Source organism: Arvicanthis niloticus, chromosome 2 (genome assembly GCF_011762505.2).
Source record: "Arvicanthis niloticus isolate mArvNil1 chromosome 2, mArvNil1.pat.X, whole genome shotgun sequence".
In the NCBI taxonomy this organism is placed as follows: domain Eukaryota; kingdom Metazoa; phylum Chordata; class Mammalia; order Rodentia; family Muridae; genus Arvicanthis; species Arvicanthis niloticus.
Window position 1 is genome coordinate 42270156 of NC_047659.1, and position 23711 is coordinate 42293866.

Sequence of the window (23711 nt, forward strand, 5' to 3'; positions counted from 1 at the left end):
TTCTTCACTGCAAAGTCAGTGCACTGATGGTAATTCCTTGGCCTCTCAACGGGAACAATAAGAATGTCTGTAGAGAGATTTCAGAAGCACATGAGGTGATGGAGGAAAAGCTTCATGGTTGCTGTTCATGGCATATTTTATCAGATAGTAATATAGAGGTGATCCCCCCAAAGGCTAGGAAGAACAGGGCTGGGATGATGCTTAGAGTTCCCAGCTCCTCACCAGACTTACATCCTTATCTTCATTTTGTCAATTCCCCCTTTTGTGTTTATCATTGACATACTTTGTACCTTGTAGTTGTTAGCCCCAAAGCGTTACATACTCAACTCTTTCTATAACTTATAGCATCCATGCCTGGATTTCTTAGTGACCTGTGGCTTTTGACTTTCTTGGCTATTCATGGCTCCAACATTACCACGTGGTGAAATCTTAAAATATCACAGACACAAAGCTCCTGTGGCATTCCTGTAGCATTAAGTCCTAATAACTCTAGAAGGTTCCGCAGAACTCTGTTTCCTTGACCTAGACAATTTACTGTCTGCTGGGATGGGATAGTCTATGTACTATTATACTCTTTGTTTTTTTTTTTTTCCAGCACAACAAGGATGTTAAAATGTGTCTTAGCAGAATGATGGGGAAGCAGTGGAGCCTCAGGACTCTCAGGAAACTACACTCAAATGTCTCATGTCTACTGTTTCTTTATTCTACCTAAGTGCCCCTGCATCTTAAAGAAATACTTTTCTTATTAGAGTAAACATAAACAAATATTTGGATCTTATAAATATATTACAATATTTTGAATCAGACTAATTTGTTCTATAAAAATGATCAAAAATCATCCCATCAAACCAAACAAATCACACCAAAACCAAAAACCAACTCCCCACCCAAACTCAAAACCAAAACAAAAAAGAAAAAAAAACCCTATAAATTGTATACTTGTTTTTATCAACAAAAGAAATAGTTGTCTAGAGACAGAAATGTTCTTTTTATGGAAATATAATAAACATTGCTCAAATTCATTGACCAATCCAGTATGAAATCAATATTCAACTAATGCTCAAAACATTAAGTTAAATTTAATCGTCCTGATACAATCTATCTATACAAAGTGAAATGGGAGTTTTGTATTCTTGTGTTGTTTGTGTTTTTCTTAGGAGTTCTTTTGAAATAGTAATCTCTCATATACTTGGCAACCATCTATGGTATGCATAAACTAGTAAAAGGTTACAGTGGTACTTAAGCAAAGATAGCTAATAATACAAAGGCTGAAAGGTCAGATCATTCTCTGATGATTACAAGGGGATGATTAAGTCCAGAATCTATCCTTTGGCAGGACTTAGAGTTGACACTAAAGGGATGTGTGTGTGTGTGTGTGTGTGTGTGTGTGTGTGTGTGTGTTCTGTGCATGTGAATACACATGCCTTGGGTATCAATAACCCAGGTTCTTCTGAAGGCAAGTGATACATATGTACTCTATCACCAAGCTATCTTAAGCTTCTGTTTTTCTGTGATTAAATCTCATTACATGGACTAGGGTAGTCTCTAAATCATGATTTTTTTTTAAGCTTTTGGAGGTGGTTGGGAAGGCTGAGTTATAAGTCTCCATTTCAAAAAAAAAAAAAAAAAAGAAAAAAGAAAAAAAAGCCCCAGGCAATGCTGAGAGTTTGCCAGTATTCATATATTTAAAATGAATGAGCCAGACGTGTCTTCGTGTGGAAACTGAAAGTAGAAGCAAATGTGTTCAACATGATTAGAGGTTGGGGTATGTGCTCATAGATAAACTGATGTTCAGATGTGTCTTGCCTTGGACAGACAAGGCAACTTCAAATTCAATTTAATGGTAACAGGGTAAGTGGTATTTGTATTGATGACTGCTATACTGAAGTTGGTGAGTTGGGGCTCAAAACAGGAAATAGAAGCACTACAAAGTGAGAGAACCATATAGGCTGAGGGTCAGGCATAAATCTGAGGAAGAAGAAATTCAAGACAAATAGCAACAAATGACTTGTGATAAATACAAGAAATATAGGCATTGACCTCTATGGGTGTTATGAAGAAGTTGCTGATTTAATACAGCCTTTAAAAACCAGGTTGACTGTAGTTACTATTACTTCACTTTGTTTCTATGGAATGGCTCTGTTTTGGGGCTATTAAACAGCATTTGGCAAAAGAACTTAACTCCCAGGGCTTAGATTTCTTTAAGTGACCTTTTGGTATAATTCCACTGATTTAGAGTCATTATTTTGAGCATGAAATTAGATATGATGGCTAATGTTACCTCACCTTCTTATCATTTCTTACGTTCCCTAGCTAAGTTTGTTTCAAAAATCATTTAGACATCCGACGAGGCAAATTATTGATGTGTATATAAGAAGTCATATCAGGATGAACGGTGATCTCACTCTAATTCTAGCATAGGAAACTCTCCATTTTGAAAAGAAAGGCCTGTTATTATTTGTTAAATATATAAATATTTTCTATCCATATTATATAAAAGGATTACATTATCATGTTAGTTTGTTACTTAGTAGGTACTCTACAATTCTGTGTGCCCTTATTCTATATAAACATATCACATGTGCATGTGTATGTGTACATATACATTGATAGTCCATAATAACTGTACACTTGTTTTAGAATTATTTCAAACTATAATTTAAAAAATAAGAATTTTTACATTGAGGAGTTTGATGTTTTCTTACCCTCATTCCTTCAAATCTAGACAAGGCTCTTAGGGGTCTTAGGGCCCTCAGTGTTCGTAGAGATTTAATGGGGCCAAGATCTGAGTAGCCAAGAGTGTTGGCTACTAAAGTAACTAAAGACACCTGCAAAAAAAGAGAAATTTTCAGTAAGAATTTTAATGAAGTCACAAGACACAGAAATTAAAATTCAATTCTAAATTGCATTAAGAGAAAGCAACAAGAATGTAATTTTCTTCTAGTCAGCCCTCCCATAATAGATAAGAAGGAAGCTTTTGGAAAAAAATAGATTTATTGGAAGGGAAACTAAAAGAGTAAATAATAGGAGAAAGAAAGTTTACGTATTACCATACTTAAGTAAAAACAATACACAATTTTTGTATTTCATAATTAGTGACTACCTAATTGATTATTAAATCTGAACAGAACAGCAACCAATAATTGTTTTTATTAAAATAAAACCCATGGCACACCTCAGTGTGCTTCTGAAGCTGTAACTAAAAGCATGTTAAAAACTTAAGATTATAGCCTGTATTTGGGAGCCATCTGAAGATTCATGGCTGAGATGGGAACAAGTTCAAGATAAGAGTGTTTACAGCCTTCGATTTGTCAAGATTGTCACAAAAGATCTGCCTGTAATAATTTACAGAAGGAATTTTGAATTATGTTGAAAATAGAGTGAGACTGGATGACTCATGGCTTAACCGTCAACATAACGACATAAAATTTCATCATGGTCGGCCTAGCAACCAAGATGACAATGCTACAGGAATGTGTACTCTTTTCACAAATCATCTCAAAAGAAAGAACACTTGCAGAAAGGAAATCAACATCCATTTTGGAACAGAACAGTAAGTGCCCAGCGAACAAAAATTTCTATCTCTGCGTTCCATCTCTGAGTAACTTCCATTTATTATTTACTGCAGCAGGCACTATGTCTAAAAACAATGCCTTCAACAGAAGTTAATGCAATGTCAAAGAGACTCAGTATTTCTAGAAAAGAGAATGGATTCGGGTCAATTTCTACTGAATGGTTTAGAGAATAAAAATTTCATTCCTTAGAAGTTCACTGCTGCCGCCTGAGACAGGTACACTGCTCTGTAGAATCGATGTCCTTGTGCAGTCATTTCAGAGTATCCCACCAAATGGAGCATACCTTTTAAATAACCTGTAGCTAGTAGGACTCATCACTCTTCTCACTCCTAAACTGATTCAGTCATGCATGTCTCTCATTTACCACTTAAGAAAAAAGGTATGCTTTCTTTTTTATAAGAGAGATTCTTAAAAAATTATATAAAATTGGCATAGTCTTTAATGAAATAGAATAGTCCTTCAACCTGTTGCTGAGTGTTATAAAAGTGAATGTGTGATAATCTTGAGAAACACTGCACTCTAGTCTGTAACTGGGAACCTATATGCATGTCCCCACATGCATATTGTTTGTTTTTAATTTTAGAAGTATTTCTTTTATTTTTTGAGATTGTAATAATGAAATCATTTCTCCCTTCGATTCCCTCCCTCCAAAGCCTCTCATATTAATAAATCAGCCTACCTCCATCATAGATTTTAAAATCATTTTGTAGTGAAGACAAGGTAGATCCACTCCTGTTTATAATTAAAACTGTTTCTCAATGTTGGGCTATGTCTCACCTGTAACTATAATAAATTGTTGTATGCTGTCTGTTCCAGAAAATGGTAACCATGCCTTTTGTTTCAAAAAGTTGTTGTGACATCTGTTGTTATGATTACCTTGTTATGAGCATCTGCAATAATCTCTTTATTTCAGGAAATTGTTATATTCTGTTTCTGTAACACCACCTATTTGCCAAATCCCCTATTTGGAACCCCCCTACTCCTGGTCTGCAAAAGTCTTTATCTTACCATGTCCAATGATGATCTCTTGAACCCTGCTTTTAGGGAGAGACAAGCTATGTACACATCTTTCTTTCTTTCTTTCTTTCTTTCTTTCTTTCTTTCTTTCTTTCTTTCTTTCTTTCATTTGGTCACTGTTAACTGGAATGATATTCAAATCATGTGTATTTTTTAAGAAAACTATGTTTTTGAGTTATGTGTGGATATTTTACTAACACATATTCCTTTTTACCATGTGTGTGTAGTACCAACATAGGTCAGAAGGGGGCATCTGTGACAGGAGTGCTGTGAGTCACTAAGCCGGGGCTGGGTATCATAACTTGGTCCTCTGGAAGAGAATTCAGTGCCTTAACAATCGAGCCATCTCTCTGGCACCAAATCAGGTCTAGTTTTAAAACCACAGTTTTGTGTGTTTTTTGGGAAACATATACAAAGGTAGGTTATAAGTATTAGAGTCATATGGAAAAGAAGTTACAATGGTTGAAAGATTACTGCTCTATTCATCATAGACAGATTTCTATGACTGTATTAATATTCTGAAAAACATAAACTTCTGGCCTTAAAGTAAAGTAAGATGACAAAATGATAATCTAGAAAAGCACTGGTGAAAACAGAACACTTAAAATAAATTACCCTTTAAACTTTATTCTAAAATACTTACATCAACAATTAAGAAGTCCAGCCAACACCAGGCATTAGTGAAATATGTTTTATACCCATATGCCACCCATTTTAAAAGCATTTCCAGAATAAAGATGTAGGTGAATATCTTGTCAGCATACTCCAGGATAATCTTAATGGTCTTTTTCTTTTCAATATATATATCTTCAAAAGCCTGTGGAAACATTCACATTTCATTTTATGTACAATGTTAAATTTATATTTCACTAGAGAAGAAGAAATTACAATTCTGGTGGTGACATCACATAAAATAAGGGTGTGTAAACAATTAGGCTAGCATTTCAGCTCCTGCATAAAATTTACTTCTGATATCCTTTTCTGTTGTTACCAGAGGCAGAGAGAATGCGAAGGAATGAAATTACATACAGTCTTCTGAAAGAAACATGGTTTCTAAAACCCAATTTTTTTAAGCATCACCTGCCTGGTCTTTTCTCTCCTTTCAAATGGAAAGAGATCCCTTTCAGACTTCAGACTTTATTCCTGGGTCAGCCCCTCTTGTAAACCTTTGTAATCCTACACTTTAATTTACACCCACCCACAAGGCTAGGGACCTCCTTTGGCTCTTTCTCCAGGGAGGTAGCATTTACACCCTTCAAAAGCTTTTAAGAAAGTGACAAGGGTAAGGTAGTCAGGGTAGTTAGAAGCTCTTTGGGAAATAAGTCAAATACATTTAAAGAATTAAACTAATGGGGGTATTTCAAATGGCCGCTGATTAAAATAGATCTGAATTACAAGTTTTTTTTCCTCATGTGGAAGTTTTAATCACCTTGGTGGAAGAAATGAGGAGTAATAAAACCTACATCCCAGCTCTCCCCTCCCTGGACTTTTTGCTTCTATATCTACAAAGTTCACCCTGCAAACTGAGATGCTGCATCTGAGTCTGCTTCCTGGTCCAGTCACACTAAGGTCTGCTAAGCACAGCATCGTACCTCCTCACCAAGACTTGATACTCCTCATAACAACATTGCTTTGGTGATTAGCATCAAATTTCCAGTCCATGGTTATGGACTTGATCAGTTCTTAAACCCCTCACTGCCAAATCAGTCTGAATACTTTAAAAAATTATCCTTAGCATATTTTTTTTGTCAACTGATGACAGTAATCCTGAAGAAAACAAGAATCTAAGTTCGAAAGAATGGGCAGATCTGCTGAGACACAAAACACTTGAGGACATTCTGAAAGGTAGCAAGGTTGAGAAGGAGATAGAGGGGTCAGGAAGGAGGGGTCTACAAAGATTCTCTAATGAATCTCCTAGAGGATTCATAAAAACTGTCCGAGTAGAATCAGTAACTCCAAAACATGGCAAGGAAGGGATTTGGTGTCAAAGAAGAAGTCTGCTCTTAGAATTGGGGTACAGGTTCAGAGAGAGGAGTATCAAGTCTTGGTGATGAGGTAAGACGCTGTGCTTGGCAGACCTCATTGTGACTAGACCAGGCAGCAGACTCAGATGCAGCGTCTCAGTTTGCAGAGTGAATTTTGTAGCTAAAAGTTCAGGGAGGGGAGAGCTGGGATTTCGGTTTCATTACTCCTCATTTTGGGCACTACTTGTTTCTCTTTTTCTTCTCAGTGTGTACTACTGTGTCTGGGTTAAAGAAAGGGTTTTGAAGTTATAACTTTGATATTTACTATATTTGAGATATGAGGAAACATTTTACACTGTGTATTTAGTGTTCTTGTTTATTATGTGAAAAAAATTTATATTTTCTCAGGTTTTCTTTGAAAATTTAATGAGAGAAATGTATATTAAAATTATAAGATATAATACTTATTTGCTATATTATAGCTATTTTTTGCATATATTTTGCACACAGAAATTTCAAAATCTTCATTATCTTACTTGGAAAATTCCTTGAGCAAAACCACAAACTAATTACAAACCTGTTGCCTTTCTTCATGGGATTCTTTTAATTCATTTGAGATGGCTTCTTCCAAAATGTCAGACTTCTTTTTTAATATTTTGAGCAAAAGTTTATTTAAAACTTTAAGCTTTTAAATATGTTCTTTAAAAATAAGTGGCCATATATGATTTAGAATAAAAGTTGAGAGACTTTATTAGGGCATGAGCTATAAAAGATAGTGTTAGGGTTTTGATTTCCATTCTGAAGACACATTCTATTTTTAATTTTTAAGAGACCAGACTTGTTAAGAAAGGTATTACTCTGTGGACCCTGACTGTTCTCATATAGTATGTCAAGAATACAGGGTTTCCCAAAACACCACAGAAAGAGAAACATAAATTCAAAAATCATCAGTAAATTATTTTCAAATAGCATTCAAAATTATACCAAAAAATCATTCTTCATGACAAAATTGGCTTCATTTCACACATGCAAGTTAGTTCAACTTAAATAAATAAATAAATAAATAAATAAATAAATAAATGTTATTCATCATATAAATCAATTCAAACATAAATCACATGAATGCTTCAATAAATGAAGTAAAGATCTTAGACAAATCCCAAATGCCTTTATGGTAAAAGTCATGGAGGCTGGGAATGGACGGAATATCCCTCAACATGATAAATACTATGTATTTTGCAATCTGTTAATCAGTATCATACTAAAGGTAGGAGAACTCAGGTTTCTCCTACTAAAATCAGGAAGACCAGAAGCCCATCTTTTTTATTCCCATATAATGCAGAGTCTGAAATACCACCTTAAGTAATATGGCAAAAGAAGAAAATAAAAGAGATGCAAATAGGAAAAGAAGAGGTTAATGTATCCTGATTTGCAGATGATTTTGGTTCTATAACTAACTAACTTTACAGACTCTACTACAAAACCCTCAAAGTTGATAAGAGTTCAAACAACATGGCAGAATACAAAATTAACAGACAAAGATCAATAGCTTTGGTGCTGGAGAGATGACTCAGAGGTTAAGAACATAATGCTCTTACAGAAGACCTGAATTTGACTCACAGCACCCACAGTGGGTGACTCATACTAGGTGACTCCAGTTCTGATGAATCAGATGCCCCTTCCTGGCACCTGTGGGTGGTTTTTACACCCTCACATGCGTATGCACATACACACAATGATTAAAAAGTAAAATAAATCTTGTCAGTGGCCTTTTTTATATACCAACGACAATAATGCTAAGAAAGAAATCAGAATGAACCATCTTTATGAGAGCCAAGGGATCAATTTTCAGCAAAGTTTGCCATACTTACCTTTCTCTTCTTTGTGTGTAAAGATATTAATTTATGAGTCCAATTATCAGCTTACTTACCAGAGCTCCGCTGCTCAGCAGAATCATGAGAACAATGAAGCTTTCAAACCAGCTGTGTTCAACTATCCGGTAGCAGGTCTTCCTGATTGTCCACCAAACTTTCCCTTTTCCAGAGTCTACATTAACTTGGCAGCATGGAAATCTCCGCACACAACCTGGCAAGAAGGACATGTTGCAGAACACCTTGACACTCAGAGTAAAAGCTTAGACTACAACATTTAGGAACAATCTTCTCTCACATTACATCACTATCTTTTTCCTAGTACCGCAAGACATTTCTTTGTTGTCTAATTTTGATGAAATTCTTTTAGATCCTCCATTTATTTTTAATATGATATATTATCATGCATAATTTTCTAATTTCTTGATTTCTTCCACACCATTTAAATAAATTATAAAATGGGGAAACAAATGAATGGAACAAAAGTGACACGGAGGCAAAATTAATTTCAAGGCTTTCTTCACTGACAGACAATATAATCGGAAATACTTCAACTCCTGAATGTAAAACTTTTGAAGGGACTGAACGTGTGGTTCAGTTGGTAGAGTGAACAAGCAGGAAGTTCAGAGTTGTTCAGAGCAAACAGGAAGCTACGATTGGTCTCCAGAACTGCATAGAACCATGTGGGTGTGGTGAGCCTGCACACAAGCAAGAGAATCAGTAGTTCAATGATATCCTAGGTAATATATGGAATTTAATGGAATAAACACAAACACAAGACAAAATGTTTTGAGAAACAGTCTTCTCAATAATATTGGAAAAAGTAATGGGTTAAAATTAAGATAAAAAGGCAAGTGTCATTAGGAAATGCAAATATACATACTGCAAACTGCTCTAAGTTTGAAAGATTTGAATTGGCACTCATATTTAAACTATCTTGCTATAAAAAAACTGAAGAAATTTTTATTTGAAATGCTTATGCTTATTCATTCATCTTAACATCAAGTATTTTAGTGCATCTTCATCTCCACAGAGAATTGGTTTTTGATTTTATTTAGTTTAAATAGGCACAGATATAATAAAATGAATGGATAAGGCAATTAAAATAACCAATATGTAGAGGTCATTTTGAAAGAATGGAAGAAGGCCACATTACCTGGCTTGTATATTAAAAAGAGTTGGAAAGAGATTTCCTGGAAGAGACAGAGCCTGAAATGAATCAATATATCAGTACCAGAAAGAGTTTGATTTCAGAAAAAGTCAGAGTTTGGAAGGAGATCCATTGCAAAAGTGCAATAAAGAAGGCCACTTGTGGGAATTACAGTTCAGAATTATGAAAGCGATGTGAGTGTGAGAGACATGGTAAGAGAACTTGGACAGACTAGGAAGCAATTTCATCTTGCCTCTAAGAATTAGATCACATGGATCAAGGTTGAGGAGTAAGTGATAGTTATAAGGAAGGAATTTTATAGGCAATTTCACTAGATATCCTCAACAGTATATGGTGCTGGTAAGTGGAAGAGAAACTCAAATCCATAGAACTTATAAGGTTCTAATACAGTATCTACATCAAGGGGGAAAGAACAGCAGATTTAAGACATTTGTTTTGTATCAGCAGGATTTAGCAACTGGGTGATGGTCATAAAAATATGAGCTGCCTTGAGGAATGATGAGCTAGAGATTATGGTAAAATTTCTAAAGGTTGGTATATGGTAAATGTTTGAGGTCTGAGTCTGAAGGTCAGAGGGAAAATGTGGGGCAGAAATTATTAGGATAAGTATACCAGAGGTCAGGACCATTTCATGAGGTCCCACAAACAAAATATTGAAGAATGGTTAACATTTAGAATATTTTGTGACAATACCACTAGGGGATAGGGGACAGGGTAAGTGGTGTGCTGGAACCATATTGATTCATTAAAAACTCACTAGGAAACGTTCAGAAACTTTTAAAATGTTTTGTTTAAAGTCACCATTATGAGAGATTAAGGTTAACTAAATGTAAATGTAGAATTCAACACTTTCTTTCTAAGTATGTAGTCAGAGTTAAGAATCTTATCTTTTCCTAATTATTATTCTTTATCTCATACTCTTGAGGCTAAATTTTGGCTTTTTTTTTTTGTATGGTGGATCATATCATGCTACTTGGTTTCTGTGTATCACACACTCAACCAGGTCACAGCCATGAAGGGGACATGGCTGGCACAAACCTTTATACAATGAAAACCATCATAGGTAATTTGTGGGGACTTGGTGTGTGTGTGTGTGTGTGCAATAAAATGATGGAGGAAATGTTGATGAAGAAGATAAACAGTAAGTCTACGTTGTGTTTATGGGCAGCAGAAGCCATTCAGAAATGATTTCTCCTTACTCAACCTCTATTATGTGGTTATTAAAAATTGCTCAAATCATTAATGTAGGAATGAAATCATGTTTGTTTCAGTAACTAATATAAATAAAGACACTGACTGGCCCTCATGAATTGTATTTACTCATCACCTGTAATTATAGGCAGTTGTCAAAATTCTACAATAACATTCTGGAAGACACAGTTGTATCTGTAGATTGTGTGAGGCGAGGAAGTTACATGTAATAATATATGTATTAACTACATATAATTGTTAATTTTCACATATTGATATCAGAAATTCTTTTACTAAAATGCTGTGTGCAAACATACTTTTTTTCTCATGGACGAGTAGTTGCTATATATTGACCTGGATACCACTGGGACCAGTGGAAGGAGGAGACAGAGTGGGAGTAGCCAGTGGTGTTCATGGGAAGCCAAGAGGCTGCAATAAAGGAGAAGTGACGGGTAGGCAAAACAGAAATGTGAACACAAGAGGCCAGAAATATCATTATTGCAAATTTTAAAAATTTATTAAAATGTTAAAATTGATAAAAAAAATCTAAAATTACTTTTAAAAGAGACTTGTTGGAGGACAAATGAACTTTAGTCAAGAATGTGCTACATGAGATGTAATTTTGCTCGTCTTAAAATTGAAAGAAACATTTTTTCTATGACTAAGGAAAGGAAAACAAACTGCATTGTAATTAGAAAAGCAAGGAAAGTTTTGTCTGAGACAAAGCCTCATAACCATTACCCCTAGGGTGGATCATACCATGGAGAATTTCTCTCTTACTTGATGCAGGAGTGCTCAGTCACCTGCCTGCTGTTCATGCAAAAAAGAATCACCAGGGATTCCCAGCCTAGCTGGTTAGCTAGGTTAGCTACCTTCTCTGTAGAATGACTATTAATTAAATGTAAACACAACAATATCTCTATACAGTCTAATGAGTCCCGGTGGGCCAAGTCTTTGTCTTTTGGGTGGGATCATTAGTTTGCTTTTGTGATACATTACATAAAGTCTAGGTTGGGTTTCATCATGTTAAAGCAACGATGTCCAATAGCGAGGAAACTATCCAAAGACAAATTATCCTAGAACACTACAGCATAATCAATATAATCAATATAATATTAATTGGAAAAATAAGCTTTTTAACACTATAAGTGTTTACATGATTTAAAAAACTGTTTTATTCATAATTTCCTTTCAAAGGAAAGAAAACAAAAGTCTGAATGGAATTATTTACTCTATTATTAATTAAAGTGAGAATTAGTTATTAGTTATTTATACAAAGAGTTAATAAATTCAGAGTATTTTAAAGAAGATAAACTGGCTCTACCTACAAACTTAACTAAAAAGCCCATAATTTTAAAAACAAACAAACAAACAAACAAATAAACCAAGTTTCCATTTTAACTCAGATTCTGGTGATATAAATTTACTAATCAAATAATTCCAAAAAAATACAATACATAAACAAATAGAACCATAATTATGTCAAACTCATAATTAATTGGCTTGTCACACTCAGAATTAGTTCATTTCTAAGACATTAAAGACAATGCCAAACATCATGAGACCTATGGGAGGAATGAGAGGTCTTGAATTATAAAGCCATAATGAGAATTAAGGAAAGATGTGACTAAGAGAGGAGAAAATAAAGCAAAAGGAAGACAAATGGCAATTGACAAATCTCATCAGCAAGAAGAATCAATGGCTTTACTGCAAAAGACAGAAAAATAAATCACCATGTTGTTCGAAAGCACCACTCTCATTTAGCTTTATGTTTCCTTTGTTTTTCTGTTGACCTTCTCAAGAGAATATTCCATGTGTGTCAAATGCTACTTTGAACTGCCATTGGTTCTACCTCAGCTCTTGTAGATCCATCACGAATTTGTAAGAGATAGTCTCCAGAGGAAGTTGTCATGCTCTGTATTTCCCTTTCCAGAAACATGGCACTTCTCAAATTTTCAGGGAGAGTCTGCATGGCTCTGGTTTCTGAGTTTGCATCTTTCATTCTCTCCTTTGTCACCTTATTTCTGGTCATCAGCACGTCCTTCCAGCTAACATAAAAGTAGTCATAATTTCACAGTCTCACCATCCCCAACTCTACTAAATTAGGCTAAGTAAGGCCCTATTAACTCTCTCCTCTGGATTTCCACAGGAACCCCCAAGAAATCATCAAGATTCTGCCAATTGTTGCATATCGTCCTTTCTTGAGAAGCTGTAAGACTTTAAAATTAGATTATCGTTATTCTTCAAAGCTCTTACATTCATTCTCTGTCAGTCTTTTCAATATATACTGGTACTTAGATTTTCCTCAAATGTTAGATGCGATTTCACTACAGAAAAGGGCTTCTTTTGACCCATCCAAAAATTCTGATTCTTCATTTATTTGCACAGCTCACTTAATCTCATTCCAGTCTTGATGAAAGGCCTTCAGGAGCCATGGTATTTATAGGACAGGTCCTTAGCCCTTTTTTAGTATTCACTTTTCCCTTTGGATTTATCTACAGGTTGATGTTTAGTTATATAAAGTGCATTGTTTTATCCAATCATATTGCAGCACCAACAAGTGGCAATGATGTACAGCAGGCATTTACTAATTGTTTATTGATTGAATAAGTGGTTCAGAGGCTGAGCAAATTAGTTTTCCTGTTTGTTACACAGAGCTTTGTACCAAAACAGGTCCTGGGAGCAGTGTAAATGGCTCTAGTGGAACATATTCCGTGATAAGACTTAGATATATATCTTTTCCCAGTCAACTTTCACTGGTCCAAACCCAGTTGACTTGAAAATGTGATTCTATAACATTATCTCTACAGTGGATCTAAATTCAGAAATTATTAATAGTTTCAGAACAAGCACAGCAGTATTCTCCATGATGTTTTGTCTCCCTATTACTGGGATATCAGGCATCTTCCACCAGCCTGGCAGAATGAATGCTTTACTATTTACCTAACCTTTCTTAAGAGAACTCCATGGCGTTTCTAATTCTCATAAACACAAAATATATAGATAGGTTGTAATGTTCCTTTGCTTCTCTTATAAAATAAATCTGATGTATATCTAAAGGAAATCAAAATATCACTGTAGTCTAGATATCTTTATTTTCCAGTCATTTTGCTAATACGTTAGTATTAGCAAAATACTTAGGAGTCTTCTTAAAAAAATTGTAGAGCCTGAAAGCAAGTCAGTGATTTCTAAAAGGAACACTGGTGTAGGTAATCCATCGAGTAGGCTGTGAGTCAGGGGCATTTGTCTTTGCACAGTTTCAGTGTAGGATTGTTAAAATACTTGCAAACATTTAGAAAAGTGAAAGAAAAAAAAAAACAAGACAAACTCATGCTACCTAATTTATAAGCATTATGCCACTTTAGGACTTCACAATTTACATGAAAGGCATGTTAATGCCACTTCATTTTAAATCAAAAATATCAGATTTTAAACATATGTTTCCTCAGCCTGGTATGGTTGTCCTTTGAGAGACCCTACCAACAGCTGACTGAGATACAAAAAGGTACTTACACCCAACCATTGGACTGAAGTCGGGAACCCCTATGGTTGGATTAGGGAAAGGATTGAAGAAGCTGAAAGGGAGCATGACCCCATAGGAAGACCAGCAGTTTCAACTAAATCAGACCTCAGGGACCTCCCAGAAACGGAGCCACCAACCACGAGCTGATCTGAGGCCCCTGGCACATATGCAGCAGAGGTCTGCCTGGTCTGGCCTAGTGGGAGATGTGCTTAATCCTAGAGAGACTTGAGGCCCCAGGGAAGAGAAAGACTTAGTGGTGGTCTGAGAGCACCCTTTTGGAGGCAAGGGAGGGGGAATGGGATGAGGAACTGTGGAAGGAGGCAATGACTGGAATGTACCTAAATAAAATAATTTAAATTAAAAAATTATGCTCCCTCTCAGAGGCAGCAATTAAGGACAAGTTGATTAAAACTCATGTCTACCAGGATCAAAATTTGCACCTTATATTATTAGACGGCATTGTTGCCTGACCTTCAGTTTGTGACTTTACTTAGATGGTATAAGACTTACTTAGATAATACTACATACTTTCCTAAAACGCTATCCTCCCCCTTTTTTTTTAATTTGAGTGAAATCTCTGGCAAATTCTAAGAATACTATTAAGCTAGGGTGGCAGAAAGTAAAAGAAATAAGAAGGCTTCTTGTCAGAAGTAAATGGTCAACTGTAATCAAATTATATTGTATGAAAAAAATCTATTTTCAGTAAAAGAAAAACAGAAAAAAGTAAACAGACAGCCCAAATGTAGCAGGTTTTCCATACAAAGTGAGAAAATTCTGGTTCTGATTCGATTGCTGAAGAAATCCCCAAATTTTATCATGCCTTACAATTGCCTCAGATTTGGGTCTACCTCTGTGTTTCTGTGAACTAGAAATGAAAAGAGATTAAGGCTTTAAAGTAATTTGCTGGTAAGAACATAATTTTATAAAATGAGGTAAAAACTGGAAGAAGATGCCGATATGTAAGGAAGGGCACATCAACTTTCACACGTGCCTATATTAAATTTTAAAACTTTATTATTAAAAACTTGAAAATAAATAACAACATCAACTATCAAAATTAAACAGACTCAAAGTCTGTACAGCTCATCTTCTGTACAGGAAGAATAGGTGTTCTATTCAAACTAGGAAAGCTTTTAGTCTTGTAGCCTCTTTCCTGTATCCATTAACTGCATCCAGCCCTTCCTCATCACCTTATACTTATCTCTTCTGGCCCTCTGTATTAATGTTATACTGTCTCCACAAAGTCATTTCTTTACATTTATCCATATATTATTGGCTATATTCTGCATAGGCTAGAGAATAAGCAGTTGTTTTCTTTTCATTCTTCAACTGGATAACCTCACTTAATATTATACTAACAGCTAATCCATTTTTTTTCTGCAAATTTTTAAACGTTATTTTAAAATTTTCCTTTAGTTGAGCACTATTCATATGTATCATACGTTGAACTTGAGATGTATCAAGCAGTATCTGCTATGACCTAGAGGCTCTTATTAAATAGATATATTTCTCAAAAGTGAGGCCAACGATACATATGTATCAATATCCTGGTATGTATCAATATCCTTTATACTATCAGGATAATAGTGTTCATTCAAGTCACAGTCATGGCTCAAACCTCTGGCTTTAAGAACGCTATTTCAGTGTGGCATTACTTATGAGATGCACATAACATGCTCATTAAATGAAACAGGAAAATATTTTATAACTCTTAGACAAGTAGAGGAGAATCAGTGGTGGAATGCTGTGTGTCCTATGAATGTAGGGTAGGGATGAATTTTGAGACATGGCAGTCAACCATATCAAATTGTTTACCAAGTCTTAATGAATCATTCTAATATTTAAAAGAAAGAAAATATCCTAGCAACACCTGTCCCATTATATTGTATCCTAGGGTCTTGACTAGTTTTTATGTCAAATCGACATAAGTTAGAGTCATCTAAAAGGAGAGAACAACCGCTGAGAAAATGCCTCTATAAGATTGAGCTGTAGGTATGCTCGCGGAGCATTTTCTTAATTAGTGATTGATGGGAGAAGGGCCATTGTGGGTGGAGCCATTCCTGGCTGGTGGTTTTATGTTCTACAAGAAAGCATGGTGACCAAGTCATGAGGAACAAGCCACTAAACAGCACTCCTCCATGGCCTCTGGTCACTGACGTCTCTGCCCTTACCCTGACTTGTTCCAGTGGTGAGATATGAGATGGAATTCTAAGCCGTAATGTTCCCTCCCTTGATTTATGTTTGGTCATTGTGTTGCATCACAGCAATTGAATCCTAACACACTTAGCAATAAGAGTTAAGGCTCCGAAGTGAGCAGCATCAAGATCCTACACTAGCAAAGAGTATACTAGTATATTAGTAAGATGCAGTGACGTTGGAAATTATTGTCAATAGATGTCAGACATATGGGGCCACTTAGATAGAGTGCCATGCTTGGAAGAACTGGAAACTCTCTTTTGGCAAATCGTTTTCAGGTAGTATGTACAAAGACAAAACTCAAAGCACTGGGGAGTGAGAGAGTTGCAGTTTTCCCCCTTACCATCTGTAAAACAGGCTTCAGGTTCATCTGCATTTACAGGCTCGGCTTCTGCCTCCTCTTCTCCTGGCAGAGGGTTATCAATGGTGCTGCACTCAGAAGAACTTGATCGGTTCCGTCTCTAAAAAGAAAATTTACCACCACCACCACACAGGCTATTTAGTGAATGCTAGTACAACATTCAAACGTCATTTAATGACTAGTCATGCAGAGTGTCATGAAAGATGCTTAACAGTACGATGGCCGTAAAAACATAGAAACACACGTTGAGGTCAAGTTGCCCTATGGTACATCCATAGTTGATCTTTCTATCTACACACCCTGCAAAAAAATAATTTATTTCATAATGGTAGTAGCAATTGAACATCCAGACAAAGCTTTCAAAAGGAAGCATTTTATGTTAACTATAATTTGGGAAATTTTTGGCCACAAAATTACTTAGGTTTAATACTGACTTATGAGCAGTTATTCTTTGGGGGATAACTGACCTCTGGGGAACGTTAATATGCAAGTGTCAAGTTGTCAATGCTGCATTACTAAAAGTGCAGAGCCGATAGTTACCAGAAATAGATTTTAAGTAGTTGGGATTTTAAAATTATACAATCATATCCAAATAGTTTCTGTTTACTTTTACAACAGGTTAGGTAGCAGGATGCTATAGATAGAAAGTCTTTAAACAAGACAAATATTAAACATAAACTTGAATTGGAGTCCAAATGTTAAAGCCCATACCAACACCGCCCATTTAATCTCAAGTTTTACTGCATGAAAGAGAAGATCATAAAGTATTATTTTTCAAGGAAAAAAAAAAAGGGGGTGGCTACTTAAGGAGTGTCACATGCAAATGCTGATACAAAATTTCAATGGGATTATACATGGCAAGCTCACACGAGGAGAGCAACGAACTCGTCATTATGATCATTCTGCTGATCATAATGTAGACGAGTTCCCCTCCCAAACTTTATGATCTAGTAGTATGTCTGCTTGTATACACACATACACAGAAGATTTCAGATACAGTACATACAGTAACCGTAGCAAACCTCAGCCAAATACCTAATATTGGCTTGTGGAGCATCACAGCAATCGAACAGTTCATTTCTCATCCTCACTTGCTAAGAGATCCGTGAATATGGAAAGGTACTACTTATCATAACAATGCTTCACTTATTAGGATTATACTTTAGGTTTGGGAGAATATTTTAAGCAAGTGCAGATGCTAGAATAACAAAAATACTCATCTTCAGTGATTCTTTTGTCAATAAATTTGTATTACTAGCACAAGCTAATCTAAAGTATTAGCTTTTAAGATGGATTTTGCAGTTCTTTTTATGAGTGCTAAAATTGAGTACTTGGAGTTGTATGAATCACAGCTCGCTCATCAGTCAGGGCAGCATTGGGATGTCGTACAGATGGGATATTGGTTAAATCCTTTTTAGAACCCAAGGGAAGAATTAGAGACACCTTATGTAATGATTTCTTCAGTAGATGTGTTATTTCAACCAGGCTAATGCTTTCATTATTAATAACAGTTATAAAGGGCATCAGTACACAATTACATTTAAAGGTTGGTTGTAAAAAGTGGTTAAATTAATCTAAAATACCTCAAAGAAAGAGAAATATTAATTAATTAGTAAAAGCATATTTAGTAGCATGATTTTGGGCTTGCTGGGGTATTGGGAGAGGGACAAACAAGACCAGGATATATTGTATAAAATTAATTTCAATAAAAAGAGCATTAATAAAGACTTATCCTGCATTACACTGAACGAGTACTAAAATTGAGTACTTGGGTTGTAGGAATCACAGCTCACTCATCAGTCAGGGAAGCACTGGGATGTTGTACAGATGGAATATTGGTTAATTTCTTTTGTAAGAGGCAAGGCTTCAAGATGAACACTAGTCTGTAAATAGTACTTCTCAGAAGACACTTAAAGCAATTAATAGGTTATATCATAGTAATTCTTCAAAAGAGTTTTGTACTATATTTAATGTATTACAATTATCTGATGCTCGTTGTTTTATACTTCAAAGCTGCAGTGAACTGTCACGAAGGAACAAAAAGACAAGCCCATAACTCTATGGAGAGGACACTAACTCTATACCTCTGTGATGGAAATCAGTGGCTTTCATTTGTACACAAAGCAGTGGGAAGAATTACTGAGAACAAGAATACAAATCACTTCCCTGTATTGAGTCCAAATATTAACAATAGTGTAGTCAGAACAGTTTCCCTTCAGCTAGTAGCAACTTTTACATAAAACTATTCTCATATAAATTCTGGCAGAATTTTGATGGGCTAGTGATAGCGTAAGTACTATCACAGCACTGAGCTTACTGAAGTGTGTGCAGAGGGGAAACCAGGATCAAACTAGATTGTATGAAAAAATAATTTTAATAAAATAGCATTAATAAAGTTTTATCCCAAGTTACAGTATTAGTGAGCAAAAAGTAGGGAGAGATTATACGGTGTCTCTTTCCATTGAAAGCTCTTTTTACAGATGTTGATTTTCTGTCAATTAAATTTAGAGTTTGGCTCAGAAACAATAGCTACACAGTGCTATTGTTCACTGGAATAAAGATTATCCTGGTCTCTGACATGAATTATAATTAATTATAATTAATTCATGTAACAAGTCAAATTACTGTGGCCAATATTTAACTAGAATGAATGTATTATTTTTTCACACAGTAACTAATTATTTTATATAAAAATACACATATATGTAATAAGTGTCATCTAGCAATACAGAGATTTTTATAATCTATTCAGCTTTTGTACACTTTAGTACTTTATAGAGTCATATTAACCGTACCCTTTAGTTGCAAAAGGTGGTTATAAGTGTTATCCTGAAGTAATATTCACCTAACGAGTACAGCAGCACCTCTAACCTTAATCACTTAAATTTGCTTTATTTACATCATCTCAACCTTGCTTTATTTTCCACAATCTTATAATTATTTTATTTTACAGTATTTATCACTTTTAAAGTGTTCTTTGTAGGTATGAAAAATTAATCAAACAATGTTAGTAATTTAATGTAAAGATATTTTATTTTAATATCATATGAGTAGTATACTTCCTCATCATTTATTTTTCTGCAACCAAAGATACCTTTTATTTATAAGGTAAATGGAGAGAACACGGAATCAGTGTCTCCTCACTGACACTGAGACGAGAAAGTGTGCGATAGTTTGCTTTCCTTTTTTGAAACTATGACTTTGTAAGTGTATTTTAAGCGTATTTCTATTTTTTCTATGGAAATAATGCAGAGTAAGATAGTAAAGTTCAGGAGAAAGGATCAAAGGACAAGCAAAAGCATACATCAGCTTTCAGCTTTAAGGCCTTTCATGGCTGTCGTTCCTCAGCTTCCTGCTGCTCTTACGACTGGGGATGAGCTGCGATGTGCCACCCCTGCTATCACAATGATGGAAATGATTTCACTATCTCACTCAGAATTTAGAACTGTTCGTTGTCTGATCACCAAAGAAATTCTCAAGATTATTTTTTTCCAAAAGCTGCTGCCACAGTTAAAAATACTGTAGACACTCCCAAACAATAGAAAAGTCAATAGAATCATCCTCACTAGGCGTTCATGTCCTTTGTACTAGCTCAGAACATTTTCAATTTACTGAAAAATTGCAGTAAAATATTGCTTTACTTTTTAATTATGAGCAACTAAAACTCCTGCTCACTTACTAATATGGGGTAAGGATACATTTTTCTTTTATTATTTTCTTTTCTAATTTTTCTCACTCTTTTTTTTTTTCCTGTTAGAAAGCCTGGTTAGCATGTCAGGAACAACCTTGTTCCCAGTGTAAATGCTTAGCAGTAATAACTCACACGGTCCACATGGCATGTAGTTTCAGATGCTACAAGATAATGAGGGCAACTTCAGCCATTGACAAGAAAAAGTAAACAGCAATGACTTTACTGAATCCTTAATTTCCTAAGCATCCTCTATCAATGACACTCTGTAACTTCCAGACAACTGATGCAGCCATGTGGTAAGACCTTGGTTTAAAATATGCACAGACAAAGGTAACATGTGGAAACATAAGAAGTTTGAAGGCAGCATTTTTGTTGTTTGTTTTAATGGTGTAGTGTAATCTTAGAGTTTCACTCTAATGAAAATGGAAGGGGCATTGCCCAATAAAGTTTTCAAGGTTTCTGTGTGCTATCATAAAACGACCAGGATAGTGATTGATAGGAAATACTCCAAAAGATTTTAGCAAACATTATCACAACCAACACCTGTTGAAAAATTCCAAGTCGTTAACAAGGGTTTAAGGAGTGTAAACAGGAAGACAGAGTGTGTGTCTAAGAATAGATTCAAAGTCCCAAGTTCCTTCATGTTGTTCGTAAATTCAAAACAAATGAAAAAAGAAAAACTACTCTGTATATTTTTGTAATGTCATTATCCCCTAAGCGAAGATCAGGAGGAGAAAATTCCAAAGACTGGAATAATTATCAGTTTTGTTAACATGTGAATTTCTAATATTGAACACACAATGTACAATCCAAAGTTTTCATGCACGAAAAAATGTCTTCTAACCTTTGTACAGGATGCTTCTATTAAAACACCAAATTCTAAACCACTCTTTGCAACTGAAAGACTCAGCTTATACGTTGTCAGACTTTAAAATCTTTGTGTATGTGTGTGTGTGTCTGTGTGTGTGTGTGTCTGTGTGTGTGTGTGTGTGTGTTTGAGGATGTTGGTACAGTGCTAACAGAGGCCAGAAGAGGGCAGCAAATCCTTCAAGTAGGAGTTATAGTGAGTTGTGGGAAACCTGACATAGGTGCGAGGAACTGAACAGAGATCCAGCACTCTTAAACACTGAGCTTCTCTCCAGGCCCAGGAATATCATTTCTCGATATGTACTACATCTTTTCTAATACTAGTTTGGCAAGAAATTTATGAATTCACAATATAACCATATATGTATATACTATATATAGTAATAGTAATATATATAGTAATGTGCATATATTATATACATAAATACATGTAACTACATGTACATGTACATCTAAAATGTCTGTAATATTACATGCTTTACTATATTTATATAAGGTATATTGGATATTATGTGTTTTTATTAATGATTTACTTGAAGAATATTTATTACATTGTGAAATGGTTTTAGTCAAGATCATTGAGTTTAAACCATTAGAAACTAAAAAAGGAAAATTCTTTTTCAAACTGTTAACCATAACTTCATGTGCATATAATACTGAAACACAAGGGATTGTTGTTGTTGACAGTTTTTCTTTTTTCCTTAGTGTCATTGTCCCTGGGGCATGACTATTTCAGCACAACACTTTGTTTTCCTCATTGCACAGTGGACAACAAATAATACAAACATTTCAACAATGACAGAGAAAGTCAAACTATGAACTGGATTATAAAATAAGGCAAAAGTTTTAGGGTGCCTTCCTTACTCAGTCCTTCAAAGATTATATTACAATTAATAGACATTACTTGATATCAGAGAAGGATTTTTGCTTATGTTTTAGAAATATTGGGTAAAGCAGACTACATTATTCATAATCTTAGGACAAGTGTCTGTAGCATAGTTAAATAAAGCTGTATAGGTCTTTTATTTTCACTGAACACTACGAGGAGAGGGAACTCTGTAGAACCAGAAACCTACTCTCATCAGTGAGAGATATCATTTCTGGGATTAAATGAAACATTTCAAATATATTTCTCATTGGTAGACATAGATTATTAGCTTGATGGTATTTAATATATAAACATGCTTGAGGTTTTGAATTGCTTATAAAAATAAAGTGCTATCATTGCTAAATCATTTTGAAATTATTAAAAATCTAGACTTGGACATTGGGGACATTGGCTCTGCTCCTACTTTCCTAGATATGTCTGGCAGCAGTCAATGCTGTGTTTTAATTTTATAATCTGTAAAATCAAAGCTAGAAATAAAATGATCCTCTTGTTCTATGATTTTAATGTTTATATTTAAAATATTTCTCCCACTAAATTTGGGTGACATTAAAGATTAAATCGTTAAAGCAGAAAGTGGTTTTTATTTGAAACACAATTTCAAAATGTTTTCTTCTATATCTTACTTTTATAATCCATCCAATAACATTCTACAAGTCATGCACTGGAAATTCACTCAGAACATGAAAGCTATACCAAGAGAGTAATCAAGAAAGTCACAAAAAATGATGGAATAACCCCAGGGACATGCTGTGAAGTCAACTCATCGATGGAACAATCATATGTTTTTTCTACTTTCTTGCAATGGGTCAGGCAGAGAGACTTTGTAGCTGAACAGCATGCAAGACACTGAAGAAAAAATCATATATGTATGATGTTTTAGGTAACCTGTGTAAAAGTGGTCACATGTGTCTCTGAGTAGTTAAAGCACAGAGCTGCATCCTGGGGCGTTCCATTGTGGTTTTACCCCTGCAGAGGTGAGAAGGTTAGGTTCTGAAGCCAAGAAAGGCAGCGTGAGGAAGCAGTCAACTGTGACTCAAAGTCTGCAAGGCATTCTACCTACAGGTAGGAACTAAGTATCTGTCTAAAATAGATGCTACATATTTAATATTAGGTAATATATTTGGAACACACTAAAAATAAAATGTCATTCAAGTAGAATTAAAGAATAATTATCTAGTTTTATAATCTCATTTTTTCAGCAAATAAACATATACACTATCATGTACTAAGCAATTTTCATGTTTATCCTATAATACAATCAATATTTAAAAATATAAGCAGTGTGGGCTGGAAGAGAGTAGTAGTATATAATTTGAGAAAAATACTCAAAATAAACGTTTCTCAATTTACATTCAGTAGTCATGTTTAATTTAATTCAAGAGTTTAAACATCACA

General features: G+C 34.9%; 1 protein-coding gene across 6 annotated transcripts in view; it reads right to left on the minus strand.

The window, feature by feature from the left end:
* The window catches only part of Scn9a (sodium voltage-gated channel alpha subunit 9), an 84323-nt gene that overhangs the window by 15723 nt on the left and 44889 nt on the right, over positions 1 to 23711 (minus strand). For all 6 annotated transcript variants that reach the window (XM_034494863.2, XM_034494861.2, XM_076928842.1 and 3 more), the window contains 4 exons: positions 16852 to 16969; positions 8487 to 8641; positions 5236 to 5409; positions 2706 to 2828 (listed from right to left, as the gene is read on the minus strand). In XM_034494863.2, the coding sequence (XP_034350754.1) occupies positions 2706 to 2828; positions 5236 to 5409; positions 8487 to 8641; positions 16852 to 16969 (570 nt within the window). The remainder of the gene's footprint in view (positions 1 to 2705; positions 2829 to 5235; positions 5410 to 8486; positions 8642 to 16851; positions 16970 to 23711) is intronic.